Source organism: Triticum urartu, chromosome 5 (assembly GCF_003073215.2).
Source record: "Triticum urartu cultivar G1812 chromosome 5, Tu2.1, whole genome shotgun sequence".
NCBI classification, from domain to species: domain Eukaryota; kingdom Viridiplantae; phylum Streptophyta; class Magnoliopsida; order Poales; family Poaceae; genus Triticum; species Triticum urartu.
In genome coordinates, this window is record NC_053026.1 from 40006522 (window position 1) to 40026522 (window position 20001).

The 20001-nt window shown below is 45.0% G+C and overlaps 3 protein-coding genes across 3 annotated transcripts; 2 read left to right on the forward strand and 1 right to left on the reverse strand.

Annotated features, from left to right (window-relative positions):
- The first annotated feature begins 1389 nt into the window (after nucleotides 1-1389).
- LOC125555565 (BTB/POZ and MATH domain-containing protein 1-like) lies at nucleotides 1390-2513 on the forward strand. Its single transcript, XM_048718474.1, has one exon. The coding sequence runs from the start codon at nucleotides 1390-1392 to the stop codon at nucleotides 2488-2490; it is 1101 nt and encodes a 366-aa protein (XP_048574431.1). The 3' UTR covers nucleotides 2491-2513.
- A 1221-nt stretch (nucleotides 2514-3734) lies between these two features.
- On the forward strand, nucleotides 3735-5577 carry LOC125555566 (BTB/POZ and MATH domain-containing protein 2-like). The gene is made up of 2 exons (XM_048718475.1): nucleotides 3735-4060; nucleotides 4158-5577. The coding sequence occupies exon 2, from the start codon at nucleotides 4265-4267 to the stop codon at nucleotides 5339-5341; it is 1077 nt and encodes a 358-aa protein (XP_048574432.1). The 5' UTR covers nucleotides 3735-4060; nucleotides 4158-4264; the 3' UTR covers nucleotides 5342-5577.
- A 1768-nt stretch (nucleotides 5578-7345) lies between these two features.
- On the reverse strand, nucleotides 7346-12640 carry LOC125507746 (subtilisin-like protease SBT3.9). The gene is made up of 10 exons (XM_048672237.1): nucleotides 12197-12640; nucleotides 11823-11914; nucleotides 10314-10411; nucleotides 9981-10157; nucleotides 9281-9894; nucleotides 9132-9202; nucleotides 8786-9040; nucleotides 8537-8663; nucleotides 8165-8363; nucleotides 7346-8085 (listed from the first exon to the last, which is right to left on the reverse strand). The coding sequence occupies exons 1-10, from the start codon at nucleotides 12311-12313 to the stop codon at nucleotides 7550-7552; spliced, it is 2286 nt and encodes a 761-aa protein (XP_048528194.1). The 5' UTR covers nucleotides 12314-12640; the 3' UTR covers nucleotides 7346-7549.
- Between the last annotated feature and the right edge of the window lie 7361 nt (nucleotides 12641-20001).

Here is a 20001-nt window from a genome sequence, read left to right on the forward strand (position 1 = left end):
GCCGCCAAGGACCGGCGCCAGCATGGACCTAGACAGATCGGAGCAGGGGCCGATGTTCTACATGGAGCCATGACGGATTGCGAAGCCGCCACTGCGCCAGTGTCTGCAGCCCCCACGCCACCCATGCGGCCGTGGGAGGCTGCCCACCAGAGCCCGCCGGCGCAGCCCGCCGGCTACACCGCGCCCATCGGCCGGGGCCGCCGCCCCGAGGAGCCAAGGCCCTCCGACTGAGGGGAGGCTCCAGATCCCGCCGCCACCATCATTGGGGCCGAGCACCCGCGCCTCGGAGGCCCTCAGGCGGCGGCGAAGGGAGGGGAGGCGAGGGGGAAACGCGGCGGCGACGCTAGGGTTGGCCCCCCGAGTCGCCTCAGAGGAGGCGACGCGGGGGAGCGGTGTGCGTCTGTTGTTGAGAATCAACTTCCACATCGCCGTCACATCGACGTCGGCCTTGGGTGATGTTTCTTTCTTGGAGGAGATGTCGTGGTCTCCTTCTCCCCACCTCCGTTCCCTCTCTCGGGTGAAAACCCAAAATCCGGCAGGATTGGACAGCGGCGGCGCCGTGTGTGTCGTTCCCTCCATGGAGGCGTTATCTGGGGAGTGTGGTTTCGGGCGTTGAAATGCTTCTGCCTCCCAAAGGAGGCTTACCTGCGTTTCCATCGAAGGGAAATGTTCCCAAATATGAGGGTTTTATCGCCGACTATTGTAACTATTGTGTGTATAAGTGAGAGATGTGCCTCTCATTATGGTCCATATTTGCTCGCGGGTAAATGTTTAACTATTGTGTATAAAAAATGAGCAATACATCTCTCATTACCTCCCATATTTCAGGCTAATGTTTCTAGACAGGGTGCTATTTTGTAAAACACAGGAGGTTAAGGTATATGTTTGACATGTTTAGGACTGAGCCACTAGAATATTTATGTTCCCGTTGCAACATACGGGCAATTACCCAGTAAAACCTAAATGACCCTAAAAAGTAAAAATCCCAAACCCGAGAAACCCTTCCCGAGTCCCCAGCATCCGTTCTTCTCGAAGCTGGCGGCGCACACATCGAGACCTCTCCTGATCTCCATCCCAGGTACAGGAACCCTAGTCAGTCACCTCCACGTCTCTCCCGTTCTCAGATCTCGCCGTGCCCGCTTCATCCCCAAGCTCTCTCTTCTCCCCCTCTGCTTTCCCCACCGCGCGCCGCTCCCAGCCGACGCCTCCCCCTTCACTGGTCCGGACCCTACCGCGCTCGCTTTGCTTCTCACCGGCTCCGCGGGAGACGCCGACCCCCTCATCCGCCTGCTCGTCGCCACTTCCCACCTGTCGACCGCTGGTGGCCTCGCTAGTCAGCACTCAGCACTGTATATATAAACAAAAAGGCAAACCTCTCAAGATATATAGATGGATGAGCGACGGATGGTCACGTCCGCCATTGTAGCTGAAGAAGAAACGAGGACACATGTGATCAAGATAGATAGGTACTCAACAATCAAGGAGTTGCTCAAGGTTGGCAAGTATACAACATCTATCCCTTTCATTGCCGGAGATCATAACTGGGTTGTGAGGTATTTCCCAAACGGTAACACATATGCAGATAATTACGCACCTGGGCACGTATCTGTTTATCTGGTTCTTGATTCGGCTGGTGCCAAAGATGTGAAGGCAAAATTCACCTTCAGTGTTCTTGACAAGGGTGGAGAACCAGTGCCTTCATACATCAAAACTGTGACACCACATATCTTCCCAAGCAAAGGTTCGGATTGGGGTTTTGCTAATTTTATCAAGCAGAAGGATTTGGAGGGATCAGTTCATCTAAACAGTCTCAGAATCAGGTGCGATGTCACTATTGTGAAGATCCGCAGCGAAGAGACGCATACAAATCAGTTTGTTGTGGTTCCTCCAAGCAACTTGCATCGCCAGCTTGGCGACCTCCTGAAAAGCAAGGATGGAGCAGACGTGGCCTTTCGAGTCGGCGGCGAGATATTCTCGGCTCATAGGTCCGTGCTCGCTGCTCGTTCACCGGTCTTCAAGGCGGAGCTCTTTGGCACCATGAGGGAGAGAGCTGGCGATCCGATAGAAATTCATGATATTGAAGCTGATGTGTTCAAGTCCTTGCTCCATTTCATCTACACGGACTCACTCCCTGAGAGCACTCATCAAGGTGCAACACAGGAAGATGTAGTGACAGCTAGCCATCTGCTTGTAGCGGCGGACAGGTACGACATCGAGAGGCTGAAGCTGACATGCGAGGATAAATTGTGCAATCATATTGACCTCAACATGGTTGCGACTAGTTTGGCTCTTGCCGAGCAGCATAACTGCCATGGACTCAAGGAGGCTTGCTTTGGGTTCCTTGCTTCTCCTTCAAATTTGGAGGCAATGATCGGAAGTGATGGTTACCAACATCTCAAAAGCAGTTGCCCGTCTACTCTCAAAGAGCTCATTGCTAGACTCTTGCCTGCTGAACTGATGGCAGCCAAGGATATTGTCAGGTCAATTTGACCAGTACTGTTGGTACTGATTATAAAGTAAACTTGGTATCTATTTTGCGTGTGTGGGTCTGCCCTCAAAAAGAGCTGATTGTCAGACTCTTGCCTGTTGAGCTGAGAGTTATCAGGGCAATTTAATTAGGACTTGCGCGTGTGGAACTACTGATCGTGTCTCAAGTAAACTTTAGTGTATATTTTGCTAGTTTGCCGTGTCAAACAGAATGCTATCAATCTATATCTATTTATGCAGGTAGAATTGGTACTGTTGGGTCCTGCATTAATTCTCTGTTTTCCGTATGCATTGCCTAGCCGTATACACTTCGATTGGTCAGAGTGGAGATGAGTCTGATTTTGCCTGCTGATACAAACCAGCCTGAATTTAAAATATCACCTCTCTGTTTTCCAAGTTTGGCATGGCAGTTTTGCTTGATTGAAGTGATCTGCACCTTAGCTTTTGTTGCTCGTCGTTTCTTGAATGATCCCAAACACAGAGTTTTTAGCCATGAACCGAGATAAACCATGTCGCCATGTAGGGCCGCAAATCCTGTTAGCTAAGGACCTCTTTCTTGATTCAGAAGATTTTTAGAGGATTCTAACCATTAGAAAGTTTTCCTATACGGTCGTCTAATTGCAAATCATTTTCTTCTTATGATTCATTTGTACGAGGTTCCGTAGATTTTTTTTCATTTAAGAATACTATTTCTTCTGCATAATCATACAACCATTCAATCCTGTAGTAGTATCACTGTTCAAGATATCTTCCGATATTCCGATAAATCGGCCAATTTTTCGCTTACCGGTGTCTGACCGATAAGATAAATCGGCTGATAAATCAGCCGGTATGACGATTAATCGGCCGATATGCCGATAAACTGGCCGATTTACCCTTATCTTGGATCGACGGATAAGTTTCTGGCGATACAATCTAGGTTTTATGTTTTCACCAGCTAATTACAAAAACCAGCTTCCTTTTTATCGGTCAGATGTAATTTGTATTATGCCGATAAACTGGCCGATTTACCCTTATCTTGGATCGACGGATAAATTTCAAAGGACTCTGACGGATAAATCGGTGGTGCAGGATGCTCGATGTAATTTGTATTATGTTTAGAATGATTTGTACTTCTCACGAACCCTTTTAACATATCAGGTTCCTTTTTTGCAAAAAAAATAAAAATAAAATTAAAACCTAAATTGCCGTAAAAACCCTAAACCCCACCCCACCCCTCTCCTCTCCCTTGTGTGTCTTTTCTTCTCGAAGCTGGCGGCGCACACATCCGTCCTCTTCCGATCCCCATCCCCTGCACAGGAAACCCTAGTCAGTCACCCCCATCTCTCCCGTTTCTCAGATCTCGACGTGCCGGCTTTCATCCCCGAGCTCTCTTTTCTCCCCCTCCGCATTCTCCACAGCGCGCCGCTCCCAGCCACGCCTCTTCCTTCACTGGTCCGGCCCCTACCGCGCTCGCGTTGCTCTTGCTCCTCACCGGCTCCGCGGGAGACGCCGACCCCCTCATCCGCCTGCTCGTCGCCTCGTCCTCGTCCTCATCCTCGACCGCGCAGCCCCCGCTGGTGAGCTGTTTCTGGTAGGTCAATACGACTCCGATCGACATTTAACCCAGGCCTAGCTAGTCAGCACTGTATAAACAGAGGCAAACCTCTCACCTGCGTGTGACTTTGCAGAGTATCGTTTCGTGCAAAATGGCGTAAAGTGGCAGAGCGCGGGCAAAATCTTTTATTTTGCATTCTTCGCGATCTTACAGCCTAAGCTACCTCAGCCCGACCCCAGGATGGCTGAGCGCCGGATGGTCACGTCCGCCATTATAGCTGAAGAAGAAACAAGGACACATGTGATCAAGATAGAGGGATACTCAAGAACCAAGGAGCAGCTCCAGGCCAAGAACTATACGAAATCTGTCCCTTTTAAGGTCGGAGATCACAACTGGGCTGTGAAGTATTACCCAAACGGTTGCACGGCACATGATTACATATCTGTTTATCTGGTTCTTGATTCGGCTGGTTCCAAGGATGTCAAGGCGAAATTCACCTTTAGTTTACTTGACGATGGTGGAGAACCAGTGCCTTCATACACCAAAACTCTCGCACAACATATCTTCCCAAGCAAGGGTTCAGACTGGGGTTTGCCTCGTTTTATCGAGCACAAGGATCTCGAGGGATCAGTGCATCTAAGAGGCGATAGTTTCAGAATCAGGTGCGATGTCACCGTCATGAAGATCTGTAGCAAAGAGTCACATGAGAATCAGTTTGTTGTGGTTCCTCCAAGCAACATGCATCAGCAGCTCCGTAGCCTCCTGGAAAGCAAGGATGGAGCAGACGTGGCCTTTCAAGTCGACGGCGAGATGATCTCGGCTCATAGATCTGTGCTTGCTGCTCGTTCATCTGTCTTCAAGGCAGAGCTCTTTGGTACCATGAGGGAGAAAGCTGGTGATCCGATCGAAATTGATGATATAGAAGCTGATGTGTTCAAATCCTTGCTCCATTTCATCTACACGGACTCACTCCCCGAGACAACTCGTGAAGATGTGGTGATAGCTAGCCATCTACTTGTAGCGGCGGACAGATACGACATCGAGAGGCTGAAGCTGATATGTGAGGAGAAGTTGTGCAATCACATTGACACAAAAGTTGTTGCCGCGAGTTTGGCTTTGGCCGTGCAGCATAACTGCCATGGACTCAAGGAGGCTTGCTTTGAGTTCCTTGCTTCTCCTTCCAATTTGGAGGCAATGATCGCAAGTGATGGCTACCAGCATCTCAAAAGCAGCTGCCCGTCTGCTCTCAAAGAGTTCATTGCTAGATTCTTGCCTGTTGAGCTGATAGCAGCCAAGGATATTATCATGTCAATTTGATTAGTACTTGCGTGTGTGGGTTGGGTACTGATGATCATATCATCTATCAAGTGAATTACTTAGTATCTATTATGTGTGTGTGTGGGTCTGCCCTCAAAGAGCTGACTGCCAGGCCCTTGCCTATTGAGCTGACAGCAACCAAGGCTAATATCAGGGCAATTTAATTAGTACTTGCATGTCTGGGTACTACTGATCATATCTCAAGTATCTTGGTGTATATTTTGCTAGTTTGCCGTGTCAAACAAAATTGCTATAAATCTATTCTATTTATGCATGTAGAACTGGCACTTTTGGATTCTGCATTAATCCTGTGTCCTTTAGTTATTCTCTCCTAGTTGAAACATGCATATGCTTGTACAAACCAGCCGGAGTTTAGGCATGATGCATCCCTATTTATCATGTTTCGGAAGTGAAAAATATCGCCTCTCTGTTATCTGAGTTTGGCACAGGAGTTCTGCTTGATTGAAGTGATCTAAACCTTTCTTAGCTTGTGTTGCTTGTCCTTAATTTGTTTGGTGATCCCAAGCGCAGAGTTTTTAGCCATGAATTGAGACAAACCATGTCTTTATGTAGGGCCGTAAATCCTGTTAGCTAAGTGCCTATTTGATTGAAAATATTTTTGGAGGATTCTTATCCTTAGAAGATTTTCCTATATGGATTGTCTGATTCCTGTAAATGCAAATCATTTTTCGAAACCTGTATTTGGTCCCAGGCAGCCCAGGCCATTGGGCATCAGAAAATTAGTCAGCCCATATATCTAGGAAAATTTAACTGGCCTGGTGCGCAGCCCACTTCTAACCCTGGTTGGGCCTGAGATCTCAGCCCAAATCACACACAGGCACACAGTGCGCCTGCGCGAGTCCTCTGGCGCGTGTACCATACCCTGGCCGTCGCCGGCTCGCCGCCCGCCGCCGTGCCCGCCCGGCCGTTCCATTCGGCGTTCTCCCTGCGCAGACGGCCAGCCCCGTGCGGCTTTCGGTCAGCTCCTTCCCGGCGAGGCGGCGACCGCCCCGCTCGTCCAGTCCAGGTCTCGAGGAGACTACCCGGCGAGGCGGCTACCCGGCGGCCGGCGGCAGGCGCCCAGTCCAATTCCATCTCAGCTGCTCGCACGCAAAGCAAAGGTAGTCCCAGTCCAGGTAACTTGACAATCAGGACTCGACTTGATTACAGTTTTCAACTTTTCTGAATGGTAGTGTAGTAGTATTATTGGGGGTCGGCTTGCCAACTTCCAATTGACTGAAATATGAAAGGTAGATTCAGATTCGTTTTAATAGAAGAGTTACATATCATATAGACAATCAGAAGTATGGCCTACCCGTTTCTAACATCTTCGTTATAATACATTGTTTATATATGTTGAAATTCCCAGGCTGTTAATCCATAGGCATAAATGACCTCTCTTCCCTTGAAACCTGAGCATCAACAGATACTCCATCCACAAAGGAAACTTGTTTCATTTGTTTCGACAACCCGTTCCTGCAATAAAAAGACTACAGTCATAGACTTTAGGCTGTCAAAACAGTGCACTGCCAAGTACAGGCATCAGATTTCTATTTTGGCTTCTGTACACCATCAAACAAGGTTCAAGAGAAAAAGGAGTAGTATGTGCCTTCCAGTCGCAAAGAAAAGGAAAAAAAGGTCGACAGCGTCTCGATGCTGTTGACGCCTCAAATTATCTGTACGTGAGGAGAAGAAAAGGGGCCTCCGTTGTTGTGTCTTGTGTGTACGTGAGTCAAACAAGAAACGAGAAAAAGGCCTCTAGTTTCTTTTGGGTCGGTAAAGCGAAATGTTTTGTTCCTCGCAAAGAATCATCTTTCTTATCCTTTAGTCTATCGACTTCTAAAACTAGCTCTACATTTCGTCTCTTCCCTGTGCGGAGTTTCTTTTAACACGTACTGACGTAACCCTATCATAGTGCTGTTGTATGCGATGCTTTCCATTCACTGAGTCTGAAGAATTTTAACGTTAAGGGAGTTACCATTGCTAGCAGCAAGGCAGAAAATCTTGTCTAGTTGCGGGTGGATTTCCTTATTCCAGTACCATACAAACTTATGTCAAGTTTTCAATACGGACATAAATGTTCACATACCATAGGAACAGAACACTAATAACCACAGCCATAGTCGGAGTTCGGAAAAAGGCACAGATACAGATCCAGATCCAGTTGTCTTTTATTTTATACAGTTGAACCGCATGTAACGTCCCCACTTAAGAGGCATCTGAGTAGAGCTCTTCAATCACCACACGAACTGCAATCGGGATCCGAACCAGGTGGGCGCCTCCATCATGCCATGCCAAACTACCGAAGGTGTAGCTGCCCTGGATCCTTCGGGTGGCCCTGAAAGTCACCTTGAAACTCTGCACCCTCCTTGCATTGCTGAACACCAGCACTGCTGGCTCCACAGCCATCTTGACGCCAGGCGGAGGCTCCAAGAATGCCTTGTACACCGCATTCGGCTGGCCAACATTGGTAACAGTGCGCACAACCATCACGGATGTCTTGAGGCCAGGAATGGCAATCGATGGGAGGTTCAAGTCAGGTGGTGTGCAATTGTTATTTGGACCAAATCCTTGTGGACAGTTGAAAAACTCGAGGTAATCTGACGCACTGATGTCATATATCAGGCCTGGATCAGCTGCCTTGGTTGGATTAACAGACCCTGCTCCGTAATCAAATGGGTCGGCGATCTTTGCACGATTTCCATTTGCTTCTATTGGAACCCCATTGCTGTCCATGGTATGTGCTGCAAGAGAGACACTTTATTTGTGCTTATCATAAATACTCGATATCTCAACTATATATGTAGAGAATCAGATAATTACCGGTTGTCATTAGTGCTGATTTTAGGGCGGCAGGGGACCAGTCAGGATGAACGGATTTGAGTAGAGCGACTATCCCAGATATATGAGGGCAGGCCATGGATGTTCCAGAATCAAAGACATAGGAAACACCTAGACTTTTGTAAGCACTACTTTGTGCTGCAGCGGCTAAAATGTACACCCCAGGTGCAGCGATATCAGGCTGTTCATTTGGGAGCACAACTAATTAAGGCAAGTAGAGTTAATTCTATATATGTTTCTTAGTAGATTGTAACTTTTAAGGAAAGAGAAGACTCCAATGACACTATAGAGTGACTGAATCGAACAATTTATTTACCTTAACAAGAGATTGCTAGCTAGAGGTGCGCTGCTTACCTTGAGAACCCCAGGATAGATAGGACTAGGTCCCCTTGATGAGAAAGATGCTATTCTTGGGGCAACAATTTCACTTCCGCTGGTTGTTCGGGTTGTTGATATCTTTATTTTTGGGATGCCAATGCGACTGCCATAATTATAAGGGGAAACGAGAAAGCTTTGGTAAACATTGAAATGGAGATGATAATGTGCGTACGTCCAGAAAGTAGAAAATCGATTTATGTACGTCTAAGAATTTTCTCTACGTACTTGCAGTACACAGCAATCTGATAGCTAGTCTTGAAATCTAGAGGAACGCAAGGAAGGGCTGGTCCTTTAATTGCATATAGATCAAGAGAGTCCAGATTATTCTGTGAGAATATAAACCCCTTCCCTCCATTTCTCCGCACCGTCGCTGCAATATCTGCATACTTGGGTGGTGGAGAGACACTACCTGGTCCTGGTGTGTAGCAGAATACCACCTTCCCGTGTATGTCAGTGCTGTTTATGTAGTCCAGGTCACACCTGCAAAACAGTTACCCCTTGCTTATCCACTGTGGGTGAAATTCATATTTATTTAAATGGTGTTCGGAGTATATTTATAAGGGAATCTTACCTATCATTAAAGTAATACAGAAGTTGAGAGAACTCATCTCCACCTTTATCAGCCACATACATGGATTGTGCCTGTAACCAATTAAGCATCCCACTGTGAGAAGGAAGAGAGGTAAAACATGACGCATGGTCAAATCTGAAGATGCATACCACAAACTGTCGGTTATCCCCGAGGGTGATAACCGTGAGGAATGATCGATCAACCGTGGTTGCAGCAACCGTGAGTAGCCATGGTGAAGAATTCTGCACCGTTTGCTCCGTAGGTCCATCATTTCCAGCTGCCATGATGACCGGGACGCCTCTTGCCACAGCACCCAGCGTTCCTAATGCTGCCATTTCGTCCGTGCTTCCGAGAGAGAGTGATAGGACGTCAACACCGTCATGGATAGCATGATCGATGCCTTTCAGAACGCTCGCGGTAGAGCAAGTACCCCAGCAAGCCTTGTACACTGCTATCCGGGCGCGAGGTGCGCCACCACGAGCCGTTCCAGCAGCCAGTCCGAAGAAGCTGGTGTTGTGGACGACGTTGCCACCGGCTGTGGAGGCTGTGTGGGTGCCGTGGCCATGAGAATCCCTGGCAGACAGGAAGTCACCTTGGAGAAATCTCCTGTCGATGTCAGCGCCAGCATACCACCGCGCACCAATGAGCTTTCGATTGCAATCGTGGGCACTGAAGTTGGCACCGGTTTGGCAAGTTCCCTTCCATTTTGAAGGGGGGGGTCCATAGCCATCATCAGCGAAGCTCTGTGACTCAGGCCAAACACCTGAAATGAAAGACAAATGGACTGGAGGTAAACCCCCCACACAATTAATTGTGTTAACCTTGGGCTGAACGAGCCATCGCATCCACCTGAGTCGATGACACCGATAATCATCCCATCTCCATGGTTTGCTGCTGCAAGGAGCTCATTTGGCTGCTGCTCCTGCTTGATGTCCACGCCCATGGACAGCCCAAGGAAATCCCAGCTCCGAGTAGTATGCATGCGTACCATTGTGTTCTCTTTCACACTCACCACTCCAGGCAACTCTGTATCCGAGCCGGAAGCAGCAAGTGATTATTAACTCACTTATGAATAACAATGATTGATGGTCAACAAGCATTTGTTGGTAAATATCAATTGACTAATACTACATCTTATCAAAAGAGAGATCACTTATATATGCACATATATATTATACATACTCTGGATCTTTCTCGCTTGTGATTCGGTAAGCATTGCAGAAAAGCCCGAGAAACCATGTCTGTAGCTGTGGACAATCGATTCGAGAGCCGCCTCCTTGCTTCATAGCCATTACATACGCACTTGCGTAAACAAACTTGAGAAATGGTATAATGAAATATAATTCTACTCTTGGAGGAAAGGAACTTTTGAGAGAAACTGAAGAAATTTAATTTGGAGGATATAAAAAGCCTTTGTAGAATAGGAATGTTTCCTTCACATTTTAGAGGAGTTATATGTTATACCATGAGGTTACTTCTTAATCCAATTATATTTAAAGTTCCAATGCATCTTGGTGATTTACTCTATCCTTTCCATGTCTAAATAAGTAACACATAATTATGCCAGTTAATGATGTTCATGTTTTTGTTTCTTATAAGATTCCATATGACGGGATATCATAATTTTATGACTTTATTTATTCCTATGTTTCTACAATCCTGTATCCTGGAGGGCATTATAATACTACTCCCATTGCTCCAATCCAAAATAAGTGTCGTGGTTTTAGTTCAAATTTGAACTAAAACCACGACACGTAGTTTGGATCGGAGGGAGTAGTGTTCTGCAAATAGCTCGATTAAGTTTCTTCTTGTAACATTTTTCTAACTTTTTGAACAGATGAGGAGTGGACAGTAAGGAGGAAGAATAGAGGAGAAAATGAAGGGACAAAAGAAAACAAAAATTCTGCATACAGAAATTACAGATAAGCCAAACACCACCTCAGCTACCATTTATCTAGCTTGTCATCCTTAGTTAACCTGGACACTTAAGATCCGCTGACGAATGCAGTTTAATTTCTAGCAGCTAGCTTCAGATACTCACCTTGCAATTTATATTTGGTGGTATTATTTCTTCCTCACAGTAAAGTCTGGAGACTGTGCACTAATTTCTAATTATATTAATCAATTTTGACCACTTAGAGAATAAGGGTATTTTATTTTGAATTTTCTGCATTTGATTCTTGTTTGAGATTTTTGGTTCAAACAAAGAAGAGAGGTGCAGAAAGTGATGGGACTGCCATAGTGCCATTCAGAGGAGTCCATGAGTCTACAATATTGAGACTAACCATAGCATAGTCCCTCCCTGCAACTTTATTTTTGGAGAAATCTCAAAATGACTGGAAGCTCCTACAACTAGTTTAATTAAGCACATAAAAATGGACGTAGTGGAATGCAAAATATGCGAAACTCGTTTAAGCAAAACAAAAGGTGAAAATCTCAACAAGACCAAGGCAGCCACCTAATAAGTACCTAACTAAAGTAGATGTAGTCATGTAGAACACGGCTACGACAAAGAGACACGCTGATGAAGCCAACCGAACACAACATGGAAGCATATAGAGAAGCAGTTGTGTTGTATAATAGTGGAGCCAAGATGTTGTATAATATCGCTGATTTAGTGCAACTTTGTATTAAATTAATGATTCTTATTATGGATCGAAGGGAGTAGCTAGGTAGTACTATGAAAGGTACCTTCCGAGAACGGAAGCGAGCAAGTCATGGTGCAAAGAGGTGACGAGACTGACATCTTCCTGTTGCCTCTCCCCAAGGTAGACGATGTATACCTGAAAACATGTTTACGTATTAACTAATAACGTCTCACCTGATTAGCAATGAATGGAATGGACCTTACCAAGTTGGCTTTGCTAGTAAGCTGTGGTTTAACATGTTTTTTGGCAACTAAATTACTTTATTAATTGCAGATACAAGCTAGTCACTAACATCAGTGTGCCGGACAGCACATTCGGAGAACAGCTTTGACAAGGCATAGATTAAGAGGGATCATGACGAACACGCTTGCTAGCTAGGTTGAAGCTGGGTTATTAATGGCATGGCAGCTAGCTTACCCGTCTTTGTTGGCTCTGCTCGAGCCCTTGCGACAGCTGCAATCGCAGAGATGATTGGAGAAGAAACACAAGGAGTAGCAGAAGACATGGCGCTCTAAGCTCTGAGAACCTTGCCATGGATCTGTTACATTACTAACCACAGCTGCCTTCCTCTTTTTATAGTAAGCTCTGAGCTGAGAACCTCTACTTGTTTAAAGTTGCAGTCGTTAGTGCCTGCAAGTGGTAGGACCGATATGTTGCCACCGACATTGTATCAACTGATATGACACCGGGATTAACCTGTAGCACAAATGAGCAAACTAAAAAGGAACCAAGGTGAAGGTTACTCGCGCAGCTTGTCTGATATCCTGAAGCTAAGTATCCCTCTAACTTACTTAGCGCTTGTAGCCGTTGACTAAAAAGACAGGTTAAGATTTAGTTCAGCATTGTAGCAAGACACTATATATATTGAGGTATTGTTCAGAGATATTGTAGCATAGAAGCATCGAGTCTGAAGCGTATCGACTCTAACGGCTGAGATTTCGTAAAGTGAAAAAACTGTGGCTATTAATTACTGTGCATCTGACTTCCCTTGGGCACATCAGAAAATCAGCAGCGGAAGGTTACTGGAGTGATAGAAGCAATCCACAATTGTAGCAAGGATATCCTGTAGAGCTTGGCATTTAGCTTGGGGAAGAATAATGGACATCTCAAGGAATATATGACTTTACAGACCCGGTTTTTTCAGATGGTGGTGTGACACTAGTTTTTTTGCTCCTTGCACATGGTAGCCGATTTATGTGTTCATTAGCTAGTGATGAGAGACATAAATAATTCACCAACGGGATGAGCAAGCGAAATATCGAGAAATTGTTTGGTGGAAACATCGCCTGGACCTAGCTAGCTGTAGATTTATGGCTATGGCAAATTAGTTCAGCTGTCACATCGGTATCACCAAGGAATATATAGCTTTACAGTACCCAATTTTCAAATGGAGCCACTGTTGAGTGATCACTAGTTCTTGTCTATAATGCTCCTTGCACATCAGAGATGCTCAATCATCGCTGCCGTGCATATTGCTTGTGCTCTCTATTTGTCTTTTAACAAATTAACATACGCTATATACATTTAGCATGTACGTACTTATATATGGAGTTCACCTGCAGTAGGCACAAAAAGTAACTTCCTCTTTTGAAAAAGCGGTGGAAACATTTCACCCTTGTACATTTAGCATGTACTTGTATGTTTTTTAAATACATTTTTGTGCAGTATAAAAAAGGGAAGGCATGCATGCATGCATGGCTTTTTTTTTCCTGTTCTTTCATACCAATGCATGCATGGAATCTTGCCAGCGTATCTGCAACTGCACACACAATATAACCCAAATGCACATTTTTGTTGGTACCTCTAGGTATGCATAGATTTTGCCAGTTAATTTGCTGTAGGACGGCCCCAGCATGGGTAGTGGGCGTGATGTGAGCGCGTAAAGCTCTATGGCACGTTTTGTGGGAGGGCAACCTTCTCTTTTTGAAAAGGGCAGAGCAGCCTCAAGGTCAAGGGGCATATTTTGGATTGGTGCCTTGGATTTTCAAGAGAATTTCATAGTGGACTAGATAAAACATTTTGTTCGGTCAATGTGCTATCAAGAAAACCTTCTCTTGTTCGAAAGGGCAGAGCAATCTCAAGGCCCACTATCTCACAATGATGGTGGAACTTGGAATCGGACGGAAAAAACTGAAGCACACTGAACAAGCCGATAGAAGCTTACCTATCGTGGCCTCGTGGGCCTGGTTAGGACGAATGGACATCCTGTCCTGTACTAGTATTGAGCCCGGGGAAGAATGGACATCAAGGAGTATAGGTCTTTATAGACACCAATTTTCAGACCAAGCCACTGTAGGGTGATCACTAGTTCTTGTCCGTAATGCTCTTTGCGCATCACATCTGCTTTATGTATCGATCAGTCGTTCGAGCCATAGATGCTGCATATGCTCAATCATTGTGAAAAGTTTAGTCGAACCAATATCTTCTTGTTTTCTTTATTTGAAAAGTTGATGCACTTGTTAGTTGTGGCACTTCCTTTTGTCATGATGTCTGGTGTGACAATGTTTCTCTCAGGGCCAAATATGCACACATTTTTCAGTACTGTGAGCAGAGCAGAAAGATGTTACAGTTAGTGAGATCATCTTATTGATATTTCTTTGAATAGTCCTGTGACCAATTTGGAATTAAATGACCCAGTGGGAAGAGCTAAATCCAGCTAACGGATAGTGAGGATAGTGCAAGATGGTCTCTTTCCAAGAATGGTTGTTTATCCCCCAAAAAAGAATGGTTGTTTATGTACCAAATCTTTGTATAAACCCATGGTTAACAGGGGCGTTTTGAGCTCCAGATGTGTGGACATTTGCAATTGCAAGGTAAAATTTCCTGCTAAGCAGCAAATTTTCTTATGGCTGTGTTGGCATGGTAAATTGCAAGTAACTACGGAGTTACATAATCGAGGCTGGCCAGGAGACGTTGGATGCGTCTCTGTGGGCATCTCAAAGCCACGACGCATCTAATGTCTCAGTGTCCCATGGCTAACTTTGTTTAGTGTGTTGTGAAAGAAGGTTTAAATTTGTGATATATTCCTTTAAACTTAGAGGAGTTTAATCGGGTTTGTATCCCAATACCAGGGAGAAAGAAAAACAGTATCATGCTTATGTTCTTGGCAGCAATAATATGGTTGATTTGGATGACTAGGAATGATATAATCTTTCGTGACAAAGTAGTTTCTTATCATATGCATGTCGTTTACAGAGTTATGAACCTTTTACTGCACTGAAGACGGTTGGTGGCGCCGAAGCAGCAGGACCAACTCGAAAGAACAATTGAGCAAATTCGTCAAGTGCTACACCAACTTCACTGTAAAGCCGGAGTTGGGAGGAGAACGAGAGTTGGTTGAGTAGTGTCATGCGAATTGTTTCCATTCACAAACACAACTTTTTGTGTGATCTCGTGTGTTGTCTCCTTAACTAGTGGAGGTGTGTGAAACTTTCAAGTTTGTAGAACTTCATGTGAGCTGGTTCTCCCAGCATAACCGCACTCTGTTTTAACATTCTCGCTGAGCCTTGTGCCTTTTATCTAAAAAAATCCACTCGTTTGTTCCATCCTAGGCGAACTGACATTTGCCAACAGATGGACAACATCCAGGGTAGTTATCTATTGTCTATTGTAATATTAAAGCAACACTATTTCTACAGTTAAGACGTCACAAAGTTAAACATGCGACCAAGATATATCACAGGATAATATGGAAAGTCAATGAGGTATTTGTATCGCAACTAAACTGGACTTTTAAGCATATAGGGAAACCAATGAGACTGCATGCATCTTTTGCCATCTAATGTAGGGCTCACGTCTGTAAGATGTTCAAGGCCTCAACCTTACTTGGCAAGGACTCAACCTTATTTGGCAAGGACTCAACAACGCAGATCTAATTGTGGCAAAGTATCAACTAAGCAAGTAACAAGTAATGGTAGCAGAAAAGACCATTACCCCTTACCGTTTGTCGATCAAATGCTTGACAGGCTAGCTAAACGTACTCACTTTTGCTACTTAGATGATTATTCTGCTTTCAAATACCTGTGCACTCTTTTGGTTTAATGCTCTTGCTACTTCTCAAATATGTATGAGTGCCATATTCTCTTATTATGTTGAGAAAATAATGAAAGTGTTTTTTGATTATTTCTCTGTTTATGGTAGTTCTTTTGATAAATGCTTGTATAACTTGAACAAAGTCTTGCAACGATTGCAAGGACAGTAACTTTTTTTAGATAAAAGGCGAGAGCCCGACTTTATAGATAAAGCCACCAGGCAGAGTCACAACCAACAGAAGGCACCACATAAGTTTAACAAAACACGCCTATCATGGCACGCAGGCCAGCCAAGCGAGCAATCAAACCACTAAGAGACCGGCCTCCTGGAACACCGCAGCAGGGAAGAAGCCGTAGATTTCATTTTGGATAGCATATTGTCGAACGCCTCTAGGTCCCCATCCTTAGTCAATGATCTCCACTGCTGCAAAAAGACATTGGCTTTAAATAAGCAACTCACAGGGTTAGCCGGGAAAATGTGTTCAATAGTGAACTTGTTTCTAGTAGTCCAAAGCGACCAACAAATCGCAGCCCAGCCCACCATGAAAACCCGCTTAGACCGGCCTGCTAAAGAATTAATACAACGCCGAAGATCCTCGAAAGAGGATGGGTTCCAAGGAACACGAAGCCAAAGTCTAATGCAACTCCAAAAGAATTTAGCCAAAGAGCACTGAAAAAAGATATGTACGGTATTCTCTAGGGCACCGCACAGATGGCAACTATCAGAACCCGGCCCGTTCCTCTTCTTAATCTGGTCAGCCGCAGGAAGTTTGTGACGGAGAGCTTGCCAAAGGAAGATTTTGATCTTAGGAGGGATGCGGGCAGACCAAATGAGTTTAAACTTGTCAGTGCGCACACCAGCGATGAGTTGCGAATACGCCGACTTGACAGAAAAACACCCCGAAGAGGAATGAGGCCAAACAACGGAGTCCTCTTCCTCCAAGAGCAGGGGGAAGCAGGCAGTAAGGCGTTGCCAATCTTCCAACTCCACAGGGGAAAGAGAACGCCGGAAATCTAAAACCCAGCCCTGAGCCGAGAGCTCAGAGATAGAGATCTCGGGGTTAGCACAAAACGAAAACAAAGTCGGGTGAGCCACCGCAAGAGAAGTGTCCCCAACCCACCAGTCTAACAAAAAACGAGTAGATTTGCCATTACGAACAACGAATTTCACAAGGGACCGGAAAATTGGTCTAATACTAACAAGCTGACGCCAAAATTGAGAGCCGCCAGAAGAGGAAGCGGACATAGAGCTCGAGGAGGGAAAATATTTAGCTTTGAGAAGGCTCAGCCAAGCAGGGCGATCATCAAGGGACATAATCTTCCACCACCATTTTAACAAAAGGCATTTATTCATGATCCTGGTATTAATGATGCCTAAGCCCCCCATGATCTTAGGTCTGCAGATGAGGTCCCACTTAACCATCCTATATTTGTGTCTGTTGTCGGAGGAATTCCAGTAGAAGGCACCCCTGTGCTTATCGAAGCCCGAGTGAGTCCCTTCGGACAGGAGATAAAAGCCCATTAGAAACATCGGGAGGGAGGAGAGACAGGAGTTGGTAAGGGCAACCTTGCCCGCCTGAGAATTATAACGGCCTCGCCACGGCAAAACTCTATTGCCCACTTTAGACACTGCCGGGGCGAAATCTTTGTCCAAAAGCTTAAGAGGGGAAATGGGTAGGCCCAAATATTTGAGAGGAAAGGATCCTGGCGAGCAGTTCAAAAGATGGGCCACCCTCTGCGCTTCCGAGACAGATACCCCAGTCACAATGACCTCACTTTTAGAGAAATTGATTTTCAGGGCCCGACGGAGCTTCAAAGCAGAGAAGAAGAAATTTCAGATTCGTGATGGAGTTATCATTAAGTTCAACAATAATGATGGTGTCGTCCGCATACTGTAGGTGAGAGATGCCATTAGGAATAAGATGGGAGCTAACAGGCGAGATGTGACCTGCAGCCGCAGCACGAGACAGAATGTGAGATAGAGCATCGGCCACAAAATTAAAAAGCAAGGGAAACGTCGGGTCTCCTTGTCTTAAGCCCCTGCCGTTCACAAAGAACTTACTGGTCTGTCCATTGACAGCCACCGCCGTGTGGCCACCAGTGACAAGTTGCATCAGGCGGTGAACCACCAAACCATCGAAGCCCTTGGCCAACAAAACTTGTCGAAGAAAACTCCAGCTGGCCGAGTTTTAAATTGGGAGAAATGCCACTTCGTGGTTGAAGAACGAATTGTCTTAGGGCATATAATATCTGTAGAGGTATTGAAATTGATAAAGATAAAATTGAAGCTATATAAAGATTATCTTATCCTAGGGATGTTAAAGGAATTAGAAGTTTCTTGTTTTTTATAGGAGATTCATTAAAAACTTCTCTAATATCTCTAAACCCCTTACTACCTACAAAAAAGCTATTCCCTTTGATTTTTAATGATGATTGTAGGAAATCTTTTGGAGTGCTTAAAAATGCTTTTAGTTTTTGCACCTGTTATTCAACCTCCTGATTGGGATAAACCTGTTGAAATTTGTGTGATGCTAGTTATTTTGCTGTTGGAGCCGTTCTAGGACAGAAAATTGATGGTAAAATGAATGTCATTTACTATGATAGCAAAACTTTACATGATGCTCAAAAGAACCATGCTAGCACTGAAAAGGAATTCTTGGCTGTGATTTTTTTCTTGTGATAAAGTTAGACCTTACATCATAGATGCTAAAGTTAAAGTTCACACTAAACATCAAGTATGGAAGTACTTATTGTCTAAAAATTATGTTAAATCTAGATTAATTAGATGGGTTTTATTATTACAAGAGTTTGATTTAGAAATAATAGATAGAAAAGGGGAAGATAATCCTGTTGCCGATCATTTGTCTAGAATGTAAAACATATCAATAGATAATATACCTATCAATGATGATTTCCAAAATGAACAATTATCTGCTATTAAAGTTAAGAGAAAAATCTGCTATTAAAGTTGCTTCACCTTGGTTTGCTTATTATGCTAATTATATTGTTGCAAAGTATCTTCCTCCACATTTCACTTACCAACAGAAAAAGAAATTATTTTATGATCTACACTACTATTTCTGGGATGATCCACACCTCTTTAGAATGGGAGTGGATGGAATTATAAGAACATCGTGCTTGCTCCAAAGAGACAAATAAAACGTCAAAAAAAAACTCAATGTCATTTGGCCGAACACTTGTCGGACGTGAAGTCTGAGTGCGGACAGATCCGAGGTGGGCGACAGTGTGGTCGAGGGCGAGCGGGCAGGCGTGTGGGAGGGAAGGGGGTTCGGCAAGGCCTGGGGGGCTGCTGGAGTGGGAGAATGGTGGTGTCGGGCTAGGAGGGTGCGGAAACAAAGTAGGGGGGAGGGCGGAGTGGGAGAGAACGACTCCGAGAGAGGGGAGTTGAATGGACCGGGGTTGTCAGAATCGTAAGTGGCAGATGTCTGGACTTCCGTAAATCTTCCTTAGTTTTGGCCGGCGTGCGAAAATTCGGAAGACCCGTCCACGGACGATTACGACACTGCTTTGAATGGTAAAAAAACATCCAAATGCATCGGTCCAGACATTTATAAACGTTTAGAGATGGTGTTTGGAGACGCCTTGCTAGATGGCCTCCTCGCGCGCAAATGGTGGCAAGAAGATCGCAAGCACGCTAAGACGGACATTGCTTTGCTAACCTAGCCCTCTGGACGATCTGACGCGACATCACCGTCCCATGCAGCACTCTGCGTGCGGCTCTTGCTACGATCCTTTCTTTTTTCTTTTGAGGGCATCTCTTGCTACGATCTGACGCCAGTTAACCTGCAGCTCCTATTACGAGAAAAACAGATATCCGTTTTTTTAGAGAATTTTTTTCCATCTATTCATTAATTGTCAAGGTGATACAAAAACATCAGAAGTAAAAGATACATCCAGATTCATAGACCATCTAACGACGATTACAATTACTAGATCGAGCCGAAGCGAGCTGCCGTTATCGCCCCTTCCTCATCGAAGCCGGCAAACCTTGTTGTAGTAGACAATCAGAAATTCGTTGTGCTAAGGCCCTATCGGACCAGCATACTAGAATATCAAATGCTGCCGATGAAGAAGCATACATCGGAAGGATCCAACCTGTAGACATACAAACACAGGCGAACGAAAACGGGATCCACGTGGATCCACTGATAACAAACACCGATCGAATCG

Bases quoted from the DNA above. Each gene is read 5' to 3' on its own strand.
- LOC125555565 (XM_048718474.1), top strand. From the start codon at position 1,390: ATGGATGAGCGACGGATGGTCACGTCCGCCATTGTAGCTGAAGAAGAA.
- LOC125555566 (XM_048718475.1), top strand. From the start codon at position 4,265: ATGGCTGAGCGCCGGATGGTCACGTCCGCCATTATAGCTGAAGAAGAA.
- LOC125507746 (XM_048672237.1), bottom strand. From the start codon at position 12,313: ATGGCAAGGTTCTCAGAGCTTAGAGCGCCATGTCTTCTGCTACTCCTT. The intron at 11,915-12,196 runs GTAAGCTAGCTG...ACATGTTTTCAG, and splicing joins AGCAGAGCCAACAAAGACGG to GTATACATCGTCTACCTTGG. The intron at 8,664-8,785 runs GTACGTAGAGAA...TAATTATGGCAG, and splicing joins CAGATTGCTGTGTACTGCAA to TCGCATTGGCATCCCAAAAA.